At 49.6% G+C, this 17,009-nt stretch overlaps 1 protein-coding gene across 7 annotated transcripts in view; it reads left to right on the top strand.

The window, feature by feature from the left end:
• Positions 1-17,009, top strand: part of HDAC7 (histone deacetylase 7) — a 1,864,336-nt gene that overhangs the window by 1,707,982 nt on the left and 139,345 nt on the right. For 6 of the 7 annotated variants that reach the window (XM_069653190.1, XM_069653188.1, XM_069653194.1 and 3 more), the window contains one exon: positions 9,382-9,607. In XM_069653190.1, the coding sequence (XP_069509291.1) occupies positions 9,382-9,607 (226 nt within the window). The remainder of the gene's footprint in view (positions 1-9,381; positions 9,608-17,009) is intronic. The other variant, XM_069653189.1, reaches the window with a different exon arrangement.

Raw genomic sequence — 17,009 nt, forward strand, 5'->3', positions numbered from 1 at the left:
TCCATCCTCCCCTCTGCCCTCCCCTTCTGCCCTCCCCCTGTCTTCCCCTCTTCCCTACCCTCTGCCTTCCCCTATTCCCTCCCCTCTGGACTACCCTATGCCCTTGCCTCTGCCTTCCTCCCTTCCCCTCTGCCCTCCCCTATGTCCTCCCCTCTATGCTCCCCTCTGACCTCCACTCTTCCCTCCCCTCGGCCTCCCCCTCTGCCCTCGCCTCTGCCTTCCTCCCCTCCCCTCTGTCCTCCCCTCTGTCCTCCCCTCTGTCCTTCCCTCTGTCTTCCCTTCTGTTCTCCCCTTTTTCCTCCCCTCTGCACTCCCCACTGTCCTCCCCCTCTGCCCTCGGCTCTGCCTTCCTCCCCTCTGCCCTCCCCTCTGTCCTCCCCTCTGTCCTCCCCTCTGTACTTCCCTCTGTCCTCCCCTTTGTCCTCCCCTTTGTCCTCCCCTCTGCCCTCCCCACTGGCCTCCCCCTCTGCCCTCGCCTCTGCCTTCCTTCCCTCCCCTCTGCCCTCGCCTCTGTCCTCCCCCTCTGCATTGCCCTGTGCTTCCTCTTTGCATTCCCCTCATCGTGAGTGTTTTCATTGAGTGAGTGAGGTGCATGCTGGACTGACTGAAGAGAGCTTATATTCACACAGGTAAAAATGTGAATGCACACATCTCAATATGCAATTTCCTGATTGGTGTATGGCAGTTGTGTGTCAATAATACTATAGAGATGCAGATAGCCCTGAGGAATTACTGCTGACAGTGAAACTTGATGCAGATTTCTGAAATCTAGTGTCGGACTCTTGATAGTTTCGGGCTGTGCATATGATACTCAGTGCCCCGGCCCAAAATACTGCAGTCATCCTTCCGACTCGACTCCACCTCTGGAGCAGAGCATGGCACAGGCTGAGCACACAGCCTTGATTTGAGTGATATCAAGTGAGTACAGCGGCAGAGGCCTGGTCGCATGGCTGGCTTGAATGTTCCCACTCCGCAGTTCCTTCGCACTGAGTTTATACCTGGGGCTTACTGTGTTGATCCCATGGTGGCAGGGTCACAGATATATTGACCACCAGTGACCTTTTTTCAGCCTTCCTTCATATGCAGTCATTGTGGCAAACCCGTCCTCACGGTGCATCTCAGTTAACGGGGTCGGACTGGGATCCAAAAGTGGCCCTGGAAATATTTTTCAAAGTGGCCCCATATTTTGCTGAACGAGCGAGCATAGCTCGTCTGCCCAACCCTTCTATGAGGGTATTGGGAGTATCCCCCAAGAAAATGTTGAATTCAATTAGTCAAAATGCGTGCATTTAAAGCATGTTTTAAATAAGTTCAGGATCTCTCAAAGTAGAAATTCAATGATAGAGGGACCTGAGACTTTACATATTTTGCAGCTGAGAAAAACAATTTCTTCCGGTATTAAAGGTTCTCAGACACCATGCATCCCTAATCCATTTCATCCCTATTCCCCTGATGGGAAGAGCACACAGATACAATGCATCCTTAAACGGAAATGCCAACAGTTTTCGCTTTTGTGTAGGCATGGGAAAGGCATTTGCCAGGCACTGCCGTAGTGGTATTAACTGTCTATTGATGGCAGCAGCTGCAAAGTGTTGAGAGTACCTGGGCATATGATAGCACTGCCTGGCGAATGCCTAATATTGATACACAAGCTCAAACTGTTGGCTTTACCAAGGCATGTTTTTAACAGGACTTCAGTGAAGGTCAGGCATAGTGCTTATAAATGGAATGGCTCAAGGCAGACCTGGTTGACATTTTAATTTCACCAGGAGCACTTTTACAGTTCCAGTTAAGTCATTAACATTCAGAAGACACAATGGCAGGCACTTTAAGCTCAATGTTGGATGATAAGGCTTTGTAAATCTAGCTCAAATACATCCCAGGAGGACATGTTTTGGGTGGAGAGGGGCAGAAAGCAGGTGGAAATGGTCATAGGAAGTAGCATGGCTGTGGGCAGTCAATGGGCGAGTAAATAACCCAACAACATGTACAAGGGTTGTGTCCTGCCTCACATGCTATTTCACCCGAGCTGTACTCGAATGTCATAGTTTCAGTTTATAAGTGGCACTTTAGCCAAAACTTACACAAAGGTTGAGTTGGTATGAGATCAGAGAGTCATGCCAATGAAGTGCCCGCAGTGTCCAGACAGAGTGGCTCAGCGCTTGTGCGTTCAACCATAGTGGTACGCTTATCAGTGGTTCCACTTTGCCAATGACGTGTTTGCATTTTGCACTTTTCATTAAGGTAAAATCCTTATTGAGAGTGTGGGGCCTCATTCAGCAAATGGGGTACGTTGCTTATCTGTTTCAACTTTTTGACTGGGATCACTGTTGTTTTGTAGAGGCGAGAGGGCTGAGGACTGGTTAGACACTACTCAACCTGGTACTTCTGCAAGACAGCAGTCATTTTGTCACTTGCAGGGAAAGTGCAAGGCTGCTCTGACCTTTGGTGGAACGAGTGGTTGTAGGAAGGTCAGCTGCACAAAACAAGGTAAAGAGTCAAAAGTAACAGTACGAGGTCGCTCTTAGATCCCAGTGTCAACAGCATTAAATGTGACAGCTTGCTGACCACAAACCCCACATTCAAACAATAGCTACATATTTCATTAAAAAATATTACTGTTTAGCTCGGGCAATTTGGCACACAGGACTTTTTTGGTTTGTGGTCCTCCGAGTGTAAATAGCAAACAAAAGGCACTGTGCCTGACAGTGGCAAGCACATAGCATAGCAGGCAAGGGTCCAGATCTGCTAGACTGAAAGGAATTAGAATACTTTTAATGTCCTTAAGGGTGACGCTGCCAGAAGCAATCCACTTCAAGCAGGTGATCCCCTCTCCATCTGAGGACATCAGTCCAGCCATTCCCCAACCCATGCCATGCTTAAAAAAAGCTCACGCTCTCTATGCCATGCCCCTTCCCACCCCCTGCTTTCCTCTCTCTATAACACTCCAGTCTCCTCCTAATAAGCTGCATAACCATTTAAAGCAAAGTTGCACAGTGACTGCTTGTCTCGGCAACTCCAAGCACTGTTCCGGTCATCGTCCACTTGGGCCATCCAGCCGAGGGAGGTTTGGAAACATGGCGCGACATAGATATGTTTTGTATTTTGCATTGCTGGTGCAGCCTCCACAATGAATGTTTCTATTCCCGGTACTACCCGGCCCTTTATGAGGCTTTTTTCCCATCCAGGGCTCTGCCACTCCTCTGCCCCCCACAACACTGCTTTGATCCTTAGCCCCCAGTCTGAGCTCAGCCGGTATGACACCTGCAGCCCCCCCCCCATCTTCTGCCCAATCCACAGCCAGTGGATTCCACTTGGGTGAACACGAAGGGCTTGTCCAGACCACAGACATCCCCTGTCTTTAACGGAAGGGGGAGACCAGGAAACATCACAGAGAGCAGGGGTCTCGCATAACTGAACCCACTTAAATGTGGGAGTCAGCTTTACGACTTATTGACTTGCTGGATGCAATTAACAAACGCATCTAGTGCGTTGGTGTCAATGGAGGGAACGCACATGTCGCTCAAACATGAGTGCTCTCTGTTAATGAGGCCTCGCCCCAGAGATGCTGCCCGACCACAGCTCTGCTCCCCACAAACCCACCACCAGTTAGGCCCAGACACACCACCAAGGCAGTGGCACCAGATGTTTGGAAACACGGTGCGCCATAGATATGTTTTTTTTTTTGCTAATTATTTCATTAGCGAAAATAAAAAACATATCTATGGTGCGCCACCATTCTGACCGCAGCCCCGCTCCCCACACGCCTGCACGAGAGGTTTAAAAACACACAGCAGCCTTATTAGGGGAAAAATGTTACATACCATTTGCCCGCTCAGTCGAGTCCTCATCTTGTCTCACTTCAAGCACTCAGCAACGCAGGGAGCAGAGTCAGCAATAAGGACTCGTCACGGGCCACCTGGCAGGGCAGCCTGCGCATGTCATGTGATCGGAATACGATCATGTGACTAGAACGTAGGCAGACAGGGTACGAAAGCAGCCACCAGCCAGTTCTTAGCAAACCACCCAGGCTGGCTCAGGCTGGCCTGGATGTTCGTTCCCAACCAAGCAAAGAGGCCCTACCCCCGAGGCCTACCGGGGAAGTCCCGTTGTCCCAGTGGGCCAGTCCAGCCATGTCAGTTACTTGGGCAATCATAACTCCTGTTATTTAATGTGTTATGAAGCTCCTGACTCTTGCCTTATTTATTTATTTACTTATTTATTTAGCATTTGTAAAGCGCGCCAAATCCGTGGGTATCTGGGCGCTGGAGAGCAGGTAATACACATTAGACAAGTTACCACAGGCAACAATATAATACATAGCATTGACATATGTTGCACGTATTTACAGGCATGGGATATTTAGGGATGCATTGAAACCGTTAGTAAAAACAGATACAGTAAGAGTCAATAATACTTACATGCGCGGTCTTATTCACATAAGTAATGTACAGATGAAGTAGCAGGCGTATTGCTGCAGTCATGTTTCCTTTTCATGCCAGGTAGCTTCTGGGCAGGAGTGGTGATGTGGAGTGGGGCATGGGAGCCGAAGAGGATGGCTGGGTGTGGCACACTCCTCTTTGACCCCAGATTGGGAGAAGCCATTTCCCCAAAGACATAGGGCATGTTCAGACTGTCTCTCTCACTAGCCCCCACCCCTACCCCACATGCTGGACACATGCCTTGCTGTAACACTCCCACCCGCTAATGCCATTCCCTGTTCTGACTCTGCCACTTTCCAGTCGTGTGTGCTACTGATCCCGCCGTCCGGTCGGCACCACCGCCAGCTCTGCGTCTCCCATGAACGAGTTCCCCGTCGGTTTACATTTAACCTCTCTGATCTGTATGTGTTGGTGTTTTTTACACATATACAGTGATTAATTAATTGATTCATGTTTGTCAGACAGACCTTCGGGGCAAGGGCACCAAGTACGCGGGTGCTCCACCCCCAATCGCAGGAAAGGCCAATTGTGTGAAAGTCCCTATAGGTTACAATGCAATATTTATTTTTTTGCCGTCCTCACTCCGCCGGTAAAACCAAACGTCTATGCCCCTGCTTCAGGGGCAGAAAAGTAAAGGCAGAAGCAAGCAGGGCTTGGACAGTTTTGGCACCTGTGACTTGAAGTCTGCCTCTGGGAACGGTTGCAATACTGGACTGAAGGCGCATGCGTCAGCGGCCTGTGCGGCCTACATACAGAGGACGTTTTAAACTACGATCTTGATGCCCCACATGCCTTTTCCTTGCCGTGCAGTCGCGCGATGTACTGCCGGCCAATCTCAAGTTGAACAGAGTGCAAGCATCAGCTGGCTGGCTGCCAGGGGCGGACTCGGAGAACTCCAGCAGCCAGGCACTAAGTCAGTAAATACACCGCTGGGAATGCTTCTGCGCTGCTATGCTCTTATTTTTGTTATTGTATTTATTTATTTGACGTTTGCAGGAGTGCACTCAACCCAAGGGCTTCTAGGCGCTAGTTCCCGGCAGACAAGTACAAAGGGAGAGGACAGGTAAGGGGCGGGGGGCAAGAAGATTGTCTGGGGGAAGCTAAGTGAACAGGTAGGTCTTTAGCTGTTTCCGGAACCGGGGGAAGGCGGGTTCACCTCTCAGTCCAGGAGGGAGGGAGTTCCAGAGCATAGGTGCAGTAACAGGGAGGCCGGCTCTGCCACAAAAATAAGATGTCTACCCCCATTTCTGGCATGCCTGTGTCAGCAGTACATGGATTCATGTTCTCGCTAAAATGCTCTGCTTTAAATCTCACCTTTAAATCTCACCGCGGACTACACGGGTCATAGTAAAAATGATACCTGATCATGTTTTATAGGGCGAGTCTTGTCCTGCTTCATAGCGCTTTAAATCACATGTGCCATTTGAATGGCACATATTTTCTCACCTTCAGAAAAAAAGCGGATTTGTTTTTTTTGGGTTCAAACGGGACATCTGAAGTGTAAAATAAACTGAGCTTTTATATTGCGCTTCATGCCGGAGTGCGGGACTGGGATTCGAACCTGTGATGTTCTGCAAGATGAGTGCATTGTCCCTGAGCTACGCTCCCGGCAGGAAAAGCACACCTCTGAGCAACAAACACCTAACACAAAAATCTGTGCTGCCAGGGAACATGTGCTGTGTGGGCCCAGAAGACTATTGTTTACACTGCTGGCTGCAGAAGGGCGGGGCTGCAGAAAGTCTCACCGATTCTTTAGCTATGCTAATGTGAGACTTTTTTTTTTATTGTTTTGTCTCTGTGTAAGTCGCCCTTGACTTGAGATAAGGGGAATGGTAGTGATGACATGCAGGGAGACAGCCTGTGGCTTGTAGTTATGGGTTTATAATGGGGAAATCCTGGACTACAAGTGCCCCTACATGTTTATACTGGCCCATCGTGCGAACGGCCAGTCCGCCCCTGTTGGATGCTGAAATGTGCATTTTATGTAGCAAATCTGCCAAGGTGCAGCTTTGAACTGTGCATGGCCATGTTTTATACATCCCAGTGAGTTGCAAAGTAATACACGCATTGTCATCCATGGTTATAAGCATCCCAGTGACATAATGTCGCCGTAACCATTTTTCAAGCTTTGTTGTTGGCCAAGTAGATCTGTCGTGCGATCTAGCATGATGTAAGGAAATGATTTTCTGAAAAAAATAGTAATATTGCATTGTATTTCATCTTTGACTATCATTTCCACTCCATTATCAATATTATGGTTCACTTATCCACCTGACAGGACTGACCTGCACCCATGCAATCACAAAACGTTCTTCCCCTCTGCATCCCTCCCTCTGTGTTTGCAACCTCTATTTCCTACTTTCCCGTCCTCTCATCTTCCCCGCACTGATTTTCTTTCCTCCAGCAGACTGAGGTCTGAATACCCCTGGTAGGGCCCAGCACGCCGCTCCACAGACATGCCTAGGCGCTCTGAGACTCCTCTAGTGGTGGTTTGGCCAACATAAAAGCATATTCACATAGCATGCCTGCCAGCTGCTTACCGACGCCAAAGAAAAGTGGACAGTGCTGAAGCAAAACCACCAGGTGGCAGCAGAGATGCATGGCTTGGAATGCATAACGCTTGCTCTGAATTCAAAAGAAATCCCTGACAACATCTATTTCAAATAGGATGAGCGCGGACTGTGATTCGAATAGTCTCGGGGGACGCGTATTGGCTTGTCCCCTCAAAAAGAGAGGGATTGCTGTTACACTGCACTACCAGCACTATAGTCTGTACAGTGTGAGGTACTACTGTGCCCAACAGTATGCACACTGTCCTGGACACCTGGTAATCCTGTTCCTGGCATTGTGTTTATCAGACTGCACGACAGTCCTGCCCGGCAATCCTGTGCCTGACCGTGTGGGGTCTCTCTTTAGCAGTGCAACATTAATGTCTGGTGACCTCGTGTCTGGCAGTGAGGTGTGCACCTGGCTGTGTAGCTGCTTTTTTTGCCATGCATATGTGTAAGTGTGGGCGCTTTGTTTAATTCACAGTGCAACACGCCTACCTGGTAACCAGCACTGGTCACTGGGCCGGATTTGACTGGATCCGAGATCCGACAAACAGGGCTTTAAGTGGGGTAAGACATTGAAGGGGGCCCTCGTTTGGCAGGGTGGCTTGTTGGGTGGGCGTGGCCTAAAAAGTACACAAACCATAGTAAGGTACGCAAACAAATATATAAATGCATGTAAGCATTTATATATTTGTATGCATACTTTACTATGGTTTGTGTAGTATGCAAGCCATCTTTTATAAACATAGAAATATTTATGGCAGAAAAGTACACAAACCATAGTAAGGTACGCACATAAATATATAAATGCTTACATTTATATATTTATTTGCATGCCTTACTATGGTTTGTGTACTTCAAGATGTCTTGAAAAGTACACAAACCATAGTAATGTACACAAACAAATATATAACATTTATATATGTGTGTGAATACCTTAATTTCATGCCATCTTTTTCAAACATTTCTATGTTTATAAAAGATGGCTTGAAAATTACACAATTCAATACATCTTTTGTAAAGTATTGACGCCGGACAAAGCCTGAGGTGTCTTTGTCCATCGGCAAAGCTTTCTAAAAGATGGCTTCAATTGTGTACTTTTCAAGCCATCCTTTATAAACCTCAAAATATGTCAAGGAATGCCCAGGCTCACACGAGGGGTCACCAGAGGAATTTACAGTGACTGACAGAAGTGCCAGTATGGCACTTCTGTCAACTTGCCTGACTTAATGGCGGATGCATCTCCCGTCGCGGTTACGGCCGCAGTGGGATATTGTGTCCTACCATTATTGTGGTGGGACTCGGGGGGTCCCTGGCAGGGCCCCGGTTCAGCCCCACTTTTCTAGGACTGCCAGTGCCCAGCCCCAGCTGACCACAGCCCACTTAAAGAACTGCTGGCAAAAGATGTCTCCCTGGATCTCGGATCCGGGAGACTACATGTGCCCGTTAAGGTAACTGATCTGCTCAAACTCAAACTCCTGTGACTTTCCCACTGCACTGCACCAACTTCTGGTTAGACTGCTTGTGAATATTTCTGTCAGGATTGTACTCAGAAATAGTCAAGAACAGCTTTGTAAAGATGTGCACCTTTTCTAATTAGTTTGTAATATTACAGGAAACTCCTCCTTTCTTTAATCATGTATTCATCTCCTGAAATGTAAATGTTTAACTATGGGGGTTGGTGTGCTGAGAAAAATCTCATGAGTTCCCTCTCGCCTTCACTTACAACACCCAGCACGTGCTCAAACCTCCCTGCGCTCCCTCCCTCTGCTGCCCGTGGCTGGTGGGATCCCACAGTTAATCCTTTCCATTTCCAGCACTGCTGGTAACCCTGTGCTTTGCAGGGCGCATGGGCTGCTTATTGTGCAATGTCACACCTGCGCCTGGTAACTTGCGTGGGAGTGGCTCCACACACTTTGCAGAGAGCCCCTCAAGCCTGATAGCCATATCTAGAGGCATCGCTAGGGAGGGGGGTTTATAACTCCAGTCTTTTGGTTTTAGCCTCAGACAGAAGCTCAGGGGCTACAACCATAGGGCTAACTAGCCCCGAGTCCCGACAGTCCTGACAATTAGCATAACTCCATGTCTTTTCCAGACCTAGCAACACCCCTGGCCATGTGCTTGGCCCTTTGGGCGCTTTGAAAGCTGGGGGTTCGGAGTCGTGCATGGGAGACATTATTATTGATCATCAGCACTGATCGGATCAGTGATATGAATCTGGGTCTCGCACACGCTATCAGAGATTCATATCTGCCGAGGCACAGTCACTGATCGGGAACTGTAAGGTGCAGGACACGTGACATTTCCTATGGAGTTAGGGCATGCTGAACTGTACCATGCACGCCTGCGCGGCACGCAGTGAATTTGCTTTGCTTGTCTGTCACCAGCAGGCCTTCATTTGGGAGCAGCACCAACGAATGCAGCAGCAACTCAAGAGACACAGTCCCCTGGAGACGCTGGGGGTGCACAGCCTACCTGGGGGGCACCGACCGCTCTCCAGGGCCAAATCTTCTCCTGCCTCCGCGACTACTTCCCTTCCTGTCCAGGAGCCACCCAGCAAAACAATGGCCCTTCCTTCCCCGGAGCCCTCTGCCAAACCCCGCTTCACCACCGGTAAGTGTGATTATTGCTGGAGTGGGGTGTGCAGAGCTGGGTCTGTGTGTGTGTGTGTGTGTGTAGACTTCTGAGGAGTTTGGGAGTCTGCAGGGTTTGAGGAGTGCCTCTGTGAGTCTGGGGAGGTGGTATGGCTTTGTCAGAATGGAAAAGGTCGAAAGCATGTATGCACAATCCGTGTACTCAAAATCAAGCATTTATTTTCATGTTCTGATAATTTAACAACTGCACTTTAGTAAAGTCAAGCAAGGTGCTGTGCGCGCCACTGTTTGTCATTGTGCATTTAAGTCCAGCAGTCAATTTAACCACAGAACTTGAAGAGAGATCAGACGCAAAACGTATAAATGAAATAACATATAGTAGCAAAACGAACACAAATAGCACACTGAAAAGGAAGGCGGTGCAAGCAAAGAGTTTGCTGCTGTAACTCAACATGCGTAAAATGGAGTCCTAGTTTCCACCGTGTGCATATCTTTCTTGTAAGGAGTGCACCTTCTTAACATTTCCCCGCATCAAGTTCCCAGGTGATCTTTTTTGGGGGCTTCAGGCCGGCAGAGGGAGGACTACCTCTGGAGCAAGGTCCTTGATCACAAGGAGCAGACACAATCCCAGCTCTCGGGGTGGATCAACAGTATGCGGGAGCGTTGCTGTGCGAACCACTCAAATGGGCGGGGCCTTCAGGACTCAGCAAGGATCGCAATCCAAACTGGATGAGCGTAGCGTCCAGGGATGCACCTTAGTCTGCGCTTTGGTTTGAGGCGCTCTATAAAAGACAAATAAAATACAAAATACAAAATGGCAGTTCTTAGCGCGATCTTCCAAAGAGGACATGCCTTCTCTGGAGCAATGCTTCAACTCAGTAACTAAAATGGAGGAGAGTTGCCAGATCTACCGCTGGCCCCTGCAGAAGTGACCGTTACGTTGCTCTTCCCGGTTAGATGGAGGACTCCTAAATCAAGAACTAGGACAGCAGAGCGGCCCCCACTCGTATTGAGATCTTGCCCCATGGTCTGTCCAGGACCAAGGCATGCATGGAGATGCCACTGCGAAGAATGAGCCTCGCCAAACCTAGACAACATTCCCCATCTGTAAACCAACCACACAAAGTGCATTCACTGATTTCAGCCACCCCATGATTTAGGCAGAGGCTGTGTCTAGGTGTCTGTCTGTCCATCTCAGGCCGCCGGGGTTTCAGTGGATACTCGGGCAGCCCCGAGATGCAGACATGTCGGCGAGGGTGTGTGTCTGATCCTCTTCCAAGCAGCCCCTACTCTGCGAAGTCTCCCATTCAATCCCAGTTCCGCAACACGTTTTTAGGCAAACGCTTTGAAGGAATCTGTGAACCTTTTTGCGTCTTTTGGTTTGCAGGCTCAGCTCAGAATTGTACAGCCTTTGGGAAAACAAGACACCAATCTTGCGTGCTTCTGTTAATAACCAGACGCTATTATAGTGCTTGCTGGGAAAACCAGCCTAGATCTGGGAATGCGTTGGACTCATGGTTTCCCGCTAGAGAAAATGTAAATATATTTGTACATATCTGGGTCGCTGGGACCAGGCACTGCATATCCATTTCACCAGCGGGGATCGCCGCAGCAGCACCCTCATGCAATTGCGGTTATTCCGTCCCTTTGCTCAGACCCTCTCCTCTTATTGCTTCTTGTTAACACCCCCACACCCCCGTAACTCATTTCTTTAATGCTCCCCCGCCTATGATTCTTCTCTAAGCCGGTAAGATAGCTCAGTGGGTTGAGCGCTCGCTGCTGCGATCTGTGTGTGATCTGCAGGCTCAAATCCCGGCATGGCCAACTCAGCCTTTCATCCTTCCGAGGTCGATAAATGAGTGCCAACTTCAGTTATATATGTAAATATGTTCTATATACAGCACTTCGGAGTAACAGTGCTATATACATAACACATCATTATCGTTAGTAGCTTCTCTACAGCTCTTTCCTCGTCCACACATTACTCCCCGAGTTCCTTGCTTCCTCATCGGACTGCAGACCCTGGTGTTGGGAGACGCTCTGCTCTTCTCACGTGCCTCATATCAACACCCGCCTCTCAGTAGATACTCTGGCCTATCCCTGCTCCCTCTGGCATTAGCAATAATGACGAGCGCACATCTACGACTCATTAACAAACCAAACCCTTTGAATAGCTCAGTGAGTTTATTCCCAGTTGAATACCAGTAAGATGTGCACGTGTGCTGAATAGAGAGGCTTTGCTTCCTCTTGTATTCGAAGTTACCTCCACCTCGATTCTCTCTCATTGGAGTGGGAACCCCTCCCCAGAGTGATGCTTCCGGTTCTGGCTCATCGTGTCACTTTAGCAACACCCAGTAGAGCTGAAACGATTGCTGTGGAGAATGTTAGATGATACATGCGTGCGAACACACATCCTCCGTAGTAATGTGCCCTTGTTCCTGCTTTGTTATGCTTCTGCTCTACCTTTGTGTTAAGTGTACGCCTATTGGCTGATGTGAAGTATCTGTACGAAGCGCCCCAAAGATATATACAAATATATTTAAATTTTCTATGGTGGGAAACCCTGAGTCCCGCACATTGCCGGCTCTCGGTTGGTGTTCCCGAAAGAATTGTAGCTCTTAAGTGCTTTAAGGATGGCCATCACTTGTAATGTTTTGAAGGTTGTGCCACTATTAAATAGAAGCAGTAGTTTTTTTTAGGTGTGGCTGCATTTGAAACGACATCCAAAACATGACGGTTTTTCCAACGTCTATGTTGGCAATGGGAGTTTTTCCAAATGGCCACAAGAGGGCAGTGTTTATCCACGATGTGCCATTACATTGGCTTTATTGCGAACTCCTGTGTGATTCTCTGCACGATAAGTGACTTGCTCGTGTCATTATTACCTTACTTCCAACCGTCAATAAAAGCAAGAGCTATTTTTGCAAACGTGGAAACCTTACCTAACTGTGACGTTGATCATTTCACCCTGTAACGTTTACAAACTATAATTGGCTTCTTGCCATACTTTGCTAACGATGTTGACTTTGGGGCACTTGGCGACATTCTCTCGGATGAGGGAAATGCCTGACTGAAAAGACAACAGGATACACCAAATGCCTTATCAACCAGCTGACCTTCCTGCCGTCTCCCTCGTCACAGTCCCTACTCCACGTGAATGGCTGCGACGAGGAAAACGGCTTCAGAGTAATGAAGATTACCGGTAAACAATTAGCCCATTTCCTCGTCGTCACAGTCCTTACTACAGGAGGTGTCCTCGTGCAGGCAACATCCATCTCATCGCACTAGACTTGAAACACCACTTGTGCTCCATTCTGCACGTGTCTTGGCATGTTTTATCATCATGTAATTCCAGACAGCTGCAGCTCACAGCCTTCTAGTTGAACACATCAAGAGGAAACAGTGACCTGCAAGGAGCGAGGTGTAGAAAGGAGGGCCGGGCACCCCTGCCACAGGTCTTGTGTGCTCGGAGCCTAGTTCGGACACAGCTGGAGGTGTGCACCGTGCCTGCGTCCCCAAGCTGCCTGGGACCTATTTATACATTCGCGGATTGCTCTGCCTCATGCTCGGCTAATCTATTCCTCTGGGGGAACCAACGAGTTTGGGGTGCTCCAACCCCCATCCAAAAGATTTAATTGGGGAAAACACTCCACTGGCTCCAGAGATGGGAGGGCGCCAGCCACATCATTGCTCTTAAGGTCGTCCTGTATTACCTGCCGCAGACCTGAGTATATGCTCCTCTGCTGCAGCTACTTATGTCTTGTTGCAATTCTGCACCGCCTTTATTCAGCCTGAGCTGTCTGACAGCATAACTCTCTGTGGCAGCAGTCACACCCAGCCTGCCACGCCAGGCACACGGTACCCGCAAGCCCGGCATCCAAAGCAACACCCACACCTAAGCTTGCAAAAAGACATGTAGGGCCTCTTTAGGACCCTGGCGGCCACGTAATGAACGGTGCCGGTAAGGGACCGGCACCGTTCATTATGGGCCGCACTATTACGAGGACTGCTGTGGGTCCCGCTAAGGAACGCCTGGTTGGACCAGGCTTCCTTAGCGGGACCCGCTAGCAGTCCAGGATGCTAACAGCGGGCCTGTCATTAACGGGCCCGTTGTTAGCATCCTCCCCATTCCCATTGAGCCCTACGGGGGCTCAAATGGGAATGGGGATGTACCGGGTATACATGCTGCGAAAGGGAATTACCGGGCCCTCCAAGGTCGGAATGGCCCGGTAAGGCCCCTTTTGTGGGACCCGGACCTGGTACCCAGTATGGGGTTAGCCATGCTGCTAAAAGTGGCATGGCTACCTCGATACTCCTAATGAGGCCCGTAGAGTCGATGGATCCTTCTGGAAAGTGAGGCCACGCCACAGAGCCCGCTTAGTCACTGGCTCGCATTCTTAGTCCAGTAGCTTTGAGCTTTGCACGGTCACAGTCCTTGGCACGCTAGCGGGTTCACTCTCAAGCACTGTCGCACGCTATGCACACAGTGTTGCAGGAAGACCAGCCAGGCTGTCCTCTTCACCCCATTCCTTGATGATTGTTGTCCTTTGCTTTCTTTCATTTTACTTTTCTTCCCCGTGTTATCCTCTTACTGTTCGTTTCCACCATTTCCACTCACTCACTTGTGCTACTCCAACCCTGTCTCGCACTGTCTTCCACTCCCCATGCCTGTTTCTTTTCTATGTTTATCGCTCTCTCCCACTTCTCTCCCCTGTCTCCCGCCCCTCATCTCCCCTGTCCTTTCCATTGCCCACGTCTCTGTTGTGACATCTCACACATTCTGCTACCAGTTCTCTGTAATCCTCTTTCGCGTGTAGACACTCGGGTTCCTCTGTCCCTTCTTTTTTCTCTTGTATCCTCTGCTTTGTGCCTGATCCTTTATATGCCCCCTGAATAACACGTGTCTGTCTCTTTTCTGTGCCCCTCTCCCTATACCAGTCTCTTCTGTTCCCATGCCTTCATTCTTATCCGGCCCTGGTAATCTCTTGTTCGCTGCCTGAACCTTTTTGCAAAAAACATGACATATTGTTCTTCCATTGTCACCCCTACCATCTTTGGTTTCCTCTGTGAGTGCTGATCCTGAATGTACTTTTCTGCCCTCCACCTTTTCTCCCTTCTGTGCCCTCCACCTTTTCTCTCTTCTCTGCCCTTCACCTTTTGTCCCTTCTGTGCCCTTAACCTTTTGTCCCTTCTGTGCCCTCCACCTTTTCTCCCTTCTGTGCCCTCCACCTTTTCTCTCTTCTCTGCCCTTCACCTTTTGTCCCTTCTGTGCCCTCCACCTTTTCTCTCTTCTCTGCCCTTCACCTTTTGACCCTTCTGTGCCCTTCACCTTTTGTCCCTTCTGTGCCCTCCACCTTTTCTCCCTTCTGTGCCCTCCAGCTTTTCTCTCTTCTCTGCCCTTCACCTTTTGTCCCTTCTGTGCCCTCCACCTTTTCTCTCTTCTCTGCCCTTCACCTTTTGTCCCTTCTGTGCCCTCCACCTTTTCTCTCTTCTCTGCCCTTCACCTTTTGACCCTTCTGTGCCCTTCACCTTTTGTCCCTTCTGTGCCCTCCACCTTTTCTCCCTTCTGTGCCCTTCACCTTTTGTCCCTTCTGTGCCCTCCACCTTTTCTCCCTTCTGTGCCCTCCACCTTTTCTCTCTTCTCTGCCCTTCACCTTTTGTCCCTTCTGTGCCCTCCACCTTTTCTCTCTTCTCTGCCCTTCACCTTTTGTCCCTTCTGTGCCCTCCACCTTTCGTCCCTTCTGTGCCCTCCAATTTTTCTCCCTTCTGTGCCCTCCACCTTTTCTCTCTTATCTGCCCTTCACCTTTTGTCCCTTCTGTGCCCTTCACCTTTTGTCCCTTCTGTGCCCTCCACCTTTTCTCCCTTCTGTGCCCTCCACCTTTTCTCTCTTCTCTGCCCTTCACCTTTTGTCCCTTCTGTGCCCTCCACCTTTTCTCTCTTCTCTGCCCTTCACCTTTTGACCCTTCTGTGCCCTCCACCTTTCGTCCCTTCTGTGCCCTCCACCTTTTCTCCCTTCTGTGCCCTCCACCTTTCGTCCCTTCTGTGCCCTCCACCTTTTCTCCCTTCTGTGCCCTCCAATTTTTCTCCCTTCTGTGCCCTCCACCTTTTCTCTCTTATCTGCCCTTCACCTTTTGTCCCTTCTGTGCCCTTCACCTTTTGTCCCTTCTGTGCCCTCCACCTTTTCTCCCTTCTGTGCCCTCCACCTTTTCTCTCTTCTCTGCCCTTCACCTTTTGTCCCTTCTGTGCCCTCCACCTTTTCTCTCTTCTCTGCCCTTCACCTTTTGACCCTTCTGTGCCCTCCACCTTTCGTCCCTTCTGTGCCCTCCACCTTTTCTCCCTTCTGTGCCCTCCACCTTTTCTCCCTTCTGTGCCCTCCACCTTTTCTCTCTTCTCTGCCCTTCACCTTTTGTCCCTTCTGTGCCCTTCACCTTTTGTCCCTTCTGTGCCCTCCACCTTTTGTCCCTTCTGTGCCCTCCACCTTTTCTCCCTTTGTGCCCTCCACCCTTTGTCCCTTCTGTGCCCTCCACCTTTTCTCCCTTCTGTGCCCTCCACCTTTTCTCTCTTCTCTGCCCTTCACCTTTTGTCCCTTCTGTGCCCTCCACCTTTTCTCTCTTCTCTGCCCTTCACCTTTTGACCCTTCTGTGCCCTCCACCTTTCGTCCCTTCTGTGCCCTCCACCTTTTCTCCCTTCTGTGCCCTCCACCTTTTCTCCCTTCTGTGCCCTCCACCTTTTCTCCCTTCTGTGCCCTCCACCTTTTCTCTCTTCTCTGCCCTTCACCTTTTCTCTCTTCTGTGCCCTCCACCTTTTCTCTCTTCTCTGCCCTTCACCTTTTGTCCCTTCTGTGCCCTCCACCTTTTCTCTCTTCTCTGCCCTTCACCTTTTCTCCCTTCTGTGCCCTCCACCTTTTCTCCCTTCTTTGCCCTCCACCTTTTCTCCCTTCTGTGCCCTTCACCTTTTCTCCCTTCTGTGCCCTTCACCTTTTCTCCCTTCTCTGCCCTTCACCTTTTCTCCCTTCTGTGCCCTTCACCTTCTCTCCCTTCTGTGCCCTCCACCTTTTCTCCCTTCTGTGCCCTTCACCTTTTCTCCCTTCTGTGCCCTTCACCTTCTCTCCCTTCTGTGCCCTCCACCTTTTCTCCCTTCTGTGCCCTTCACCTTCTCTCCCTTCTGTGCCCTCCACCTTTTCTCCCTTCTGTGCCCTTCACCTTCTCTCCCTTCTGTGCCCTCCACCTTTTCTCTCTTCTCTTTTCTCTGTTCTTCCTTTATGTCATAGTTCTCTCTCCCTGCTCCCCTTTTCTTGGCTCTGGCATTGCCCTTCCTACCCGTATCACTTCCAGTCCACTCTCTCTCTCTCTCTTTCATCTGCCCCCTTTTTATTTTTGCTCTACTTCGCTCTCCCCTACCCTTTTTTCTCTCTCTTTCC

Source organism: Ambystoma mexicanum, chromosome 3q (assembly GCF_040938575.1).
Source record: "Ambystoma mexicanum isolate Mex_15411 chromosome 3q, UKY_AmexF1_1, whole genome shotgun sequence".
Lineage (NCBI taxonomy): Eukaryota > Metazoa > Chordata > Amphibia > Caudata > Ambystomatidae > Ambystoma > Ambystoma mexicanum.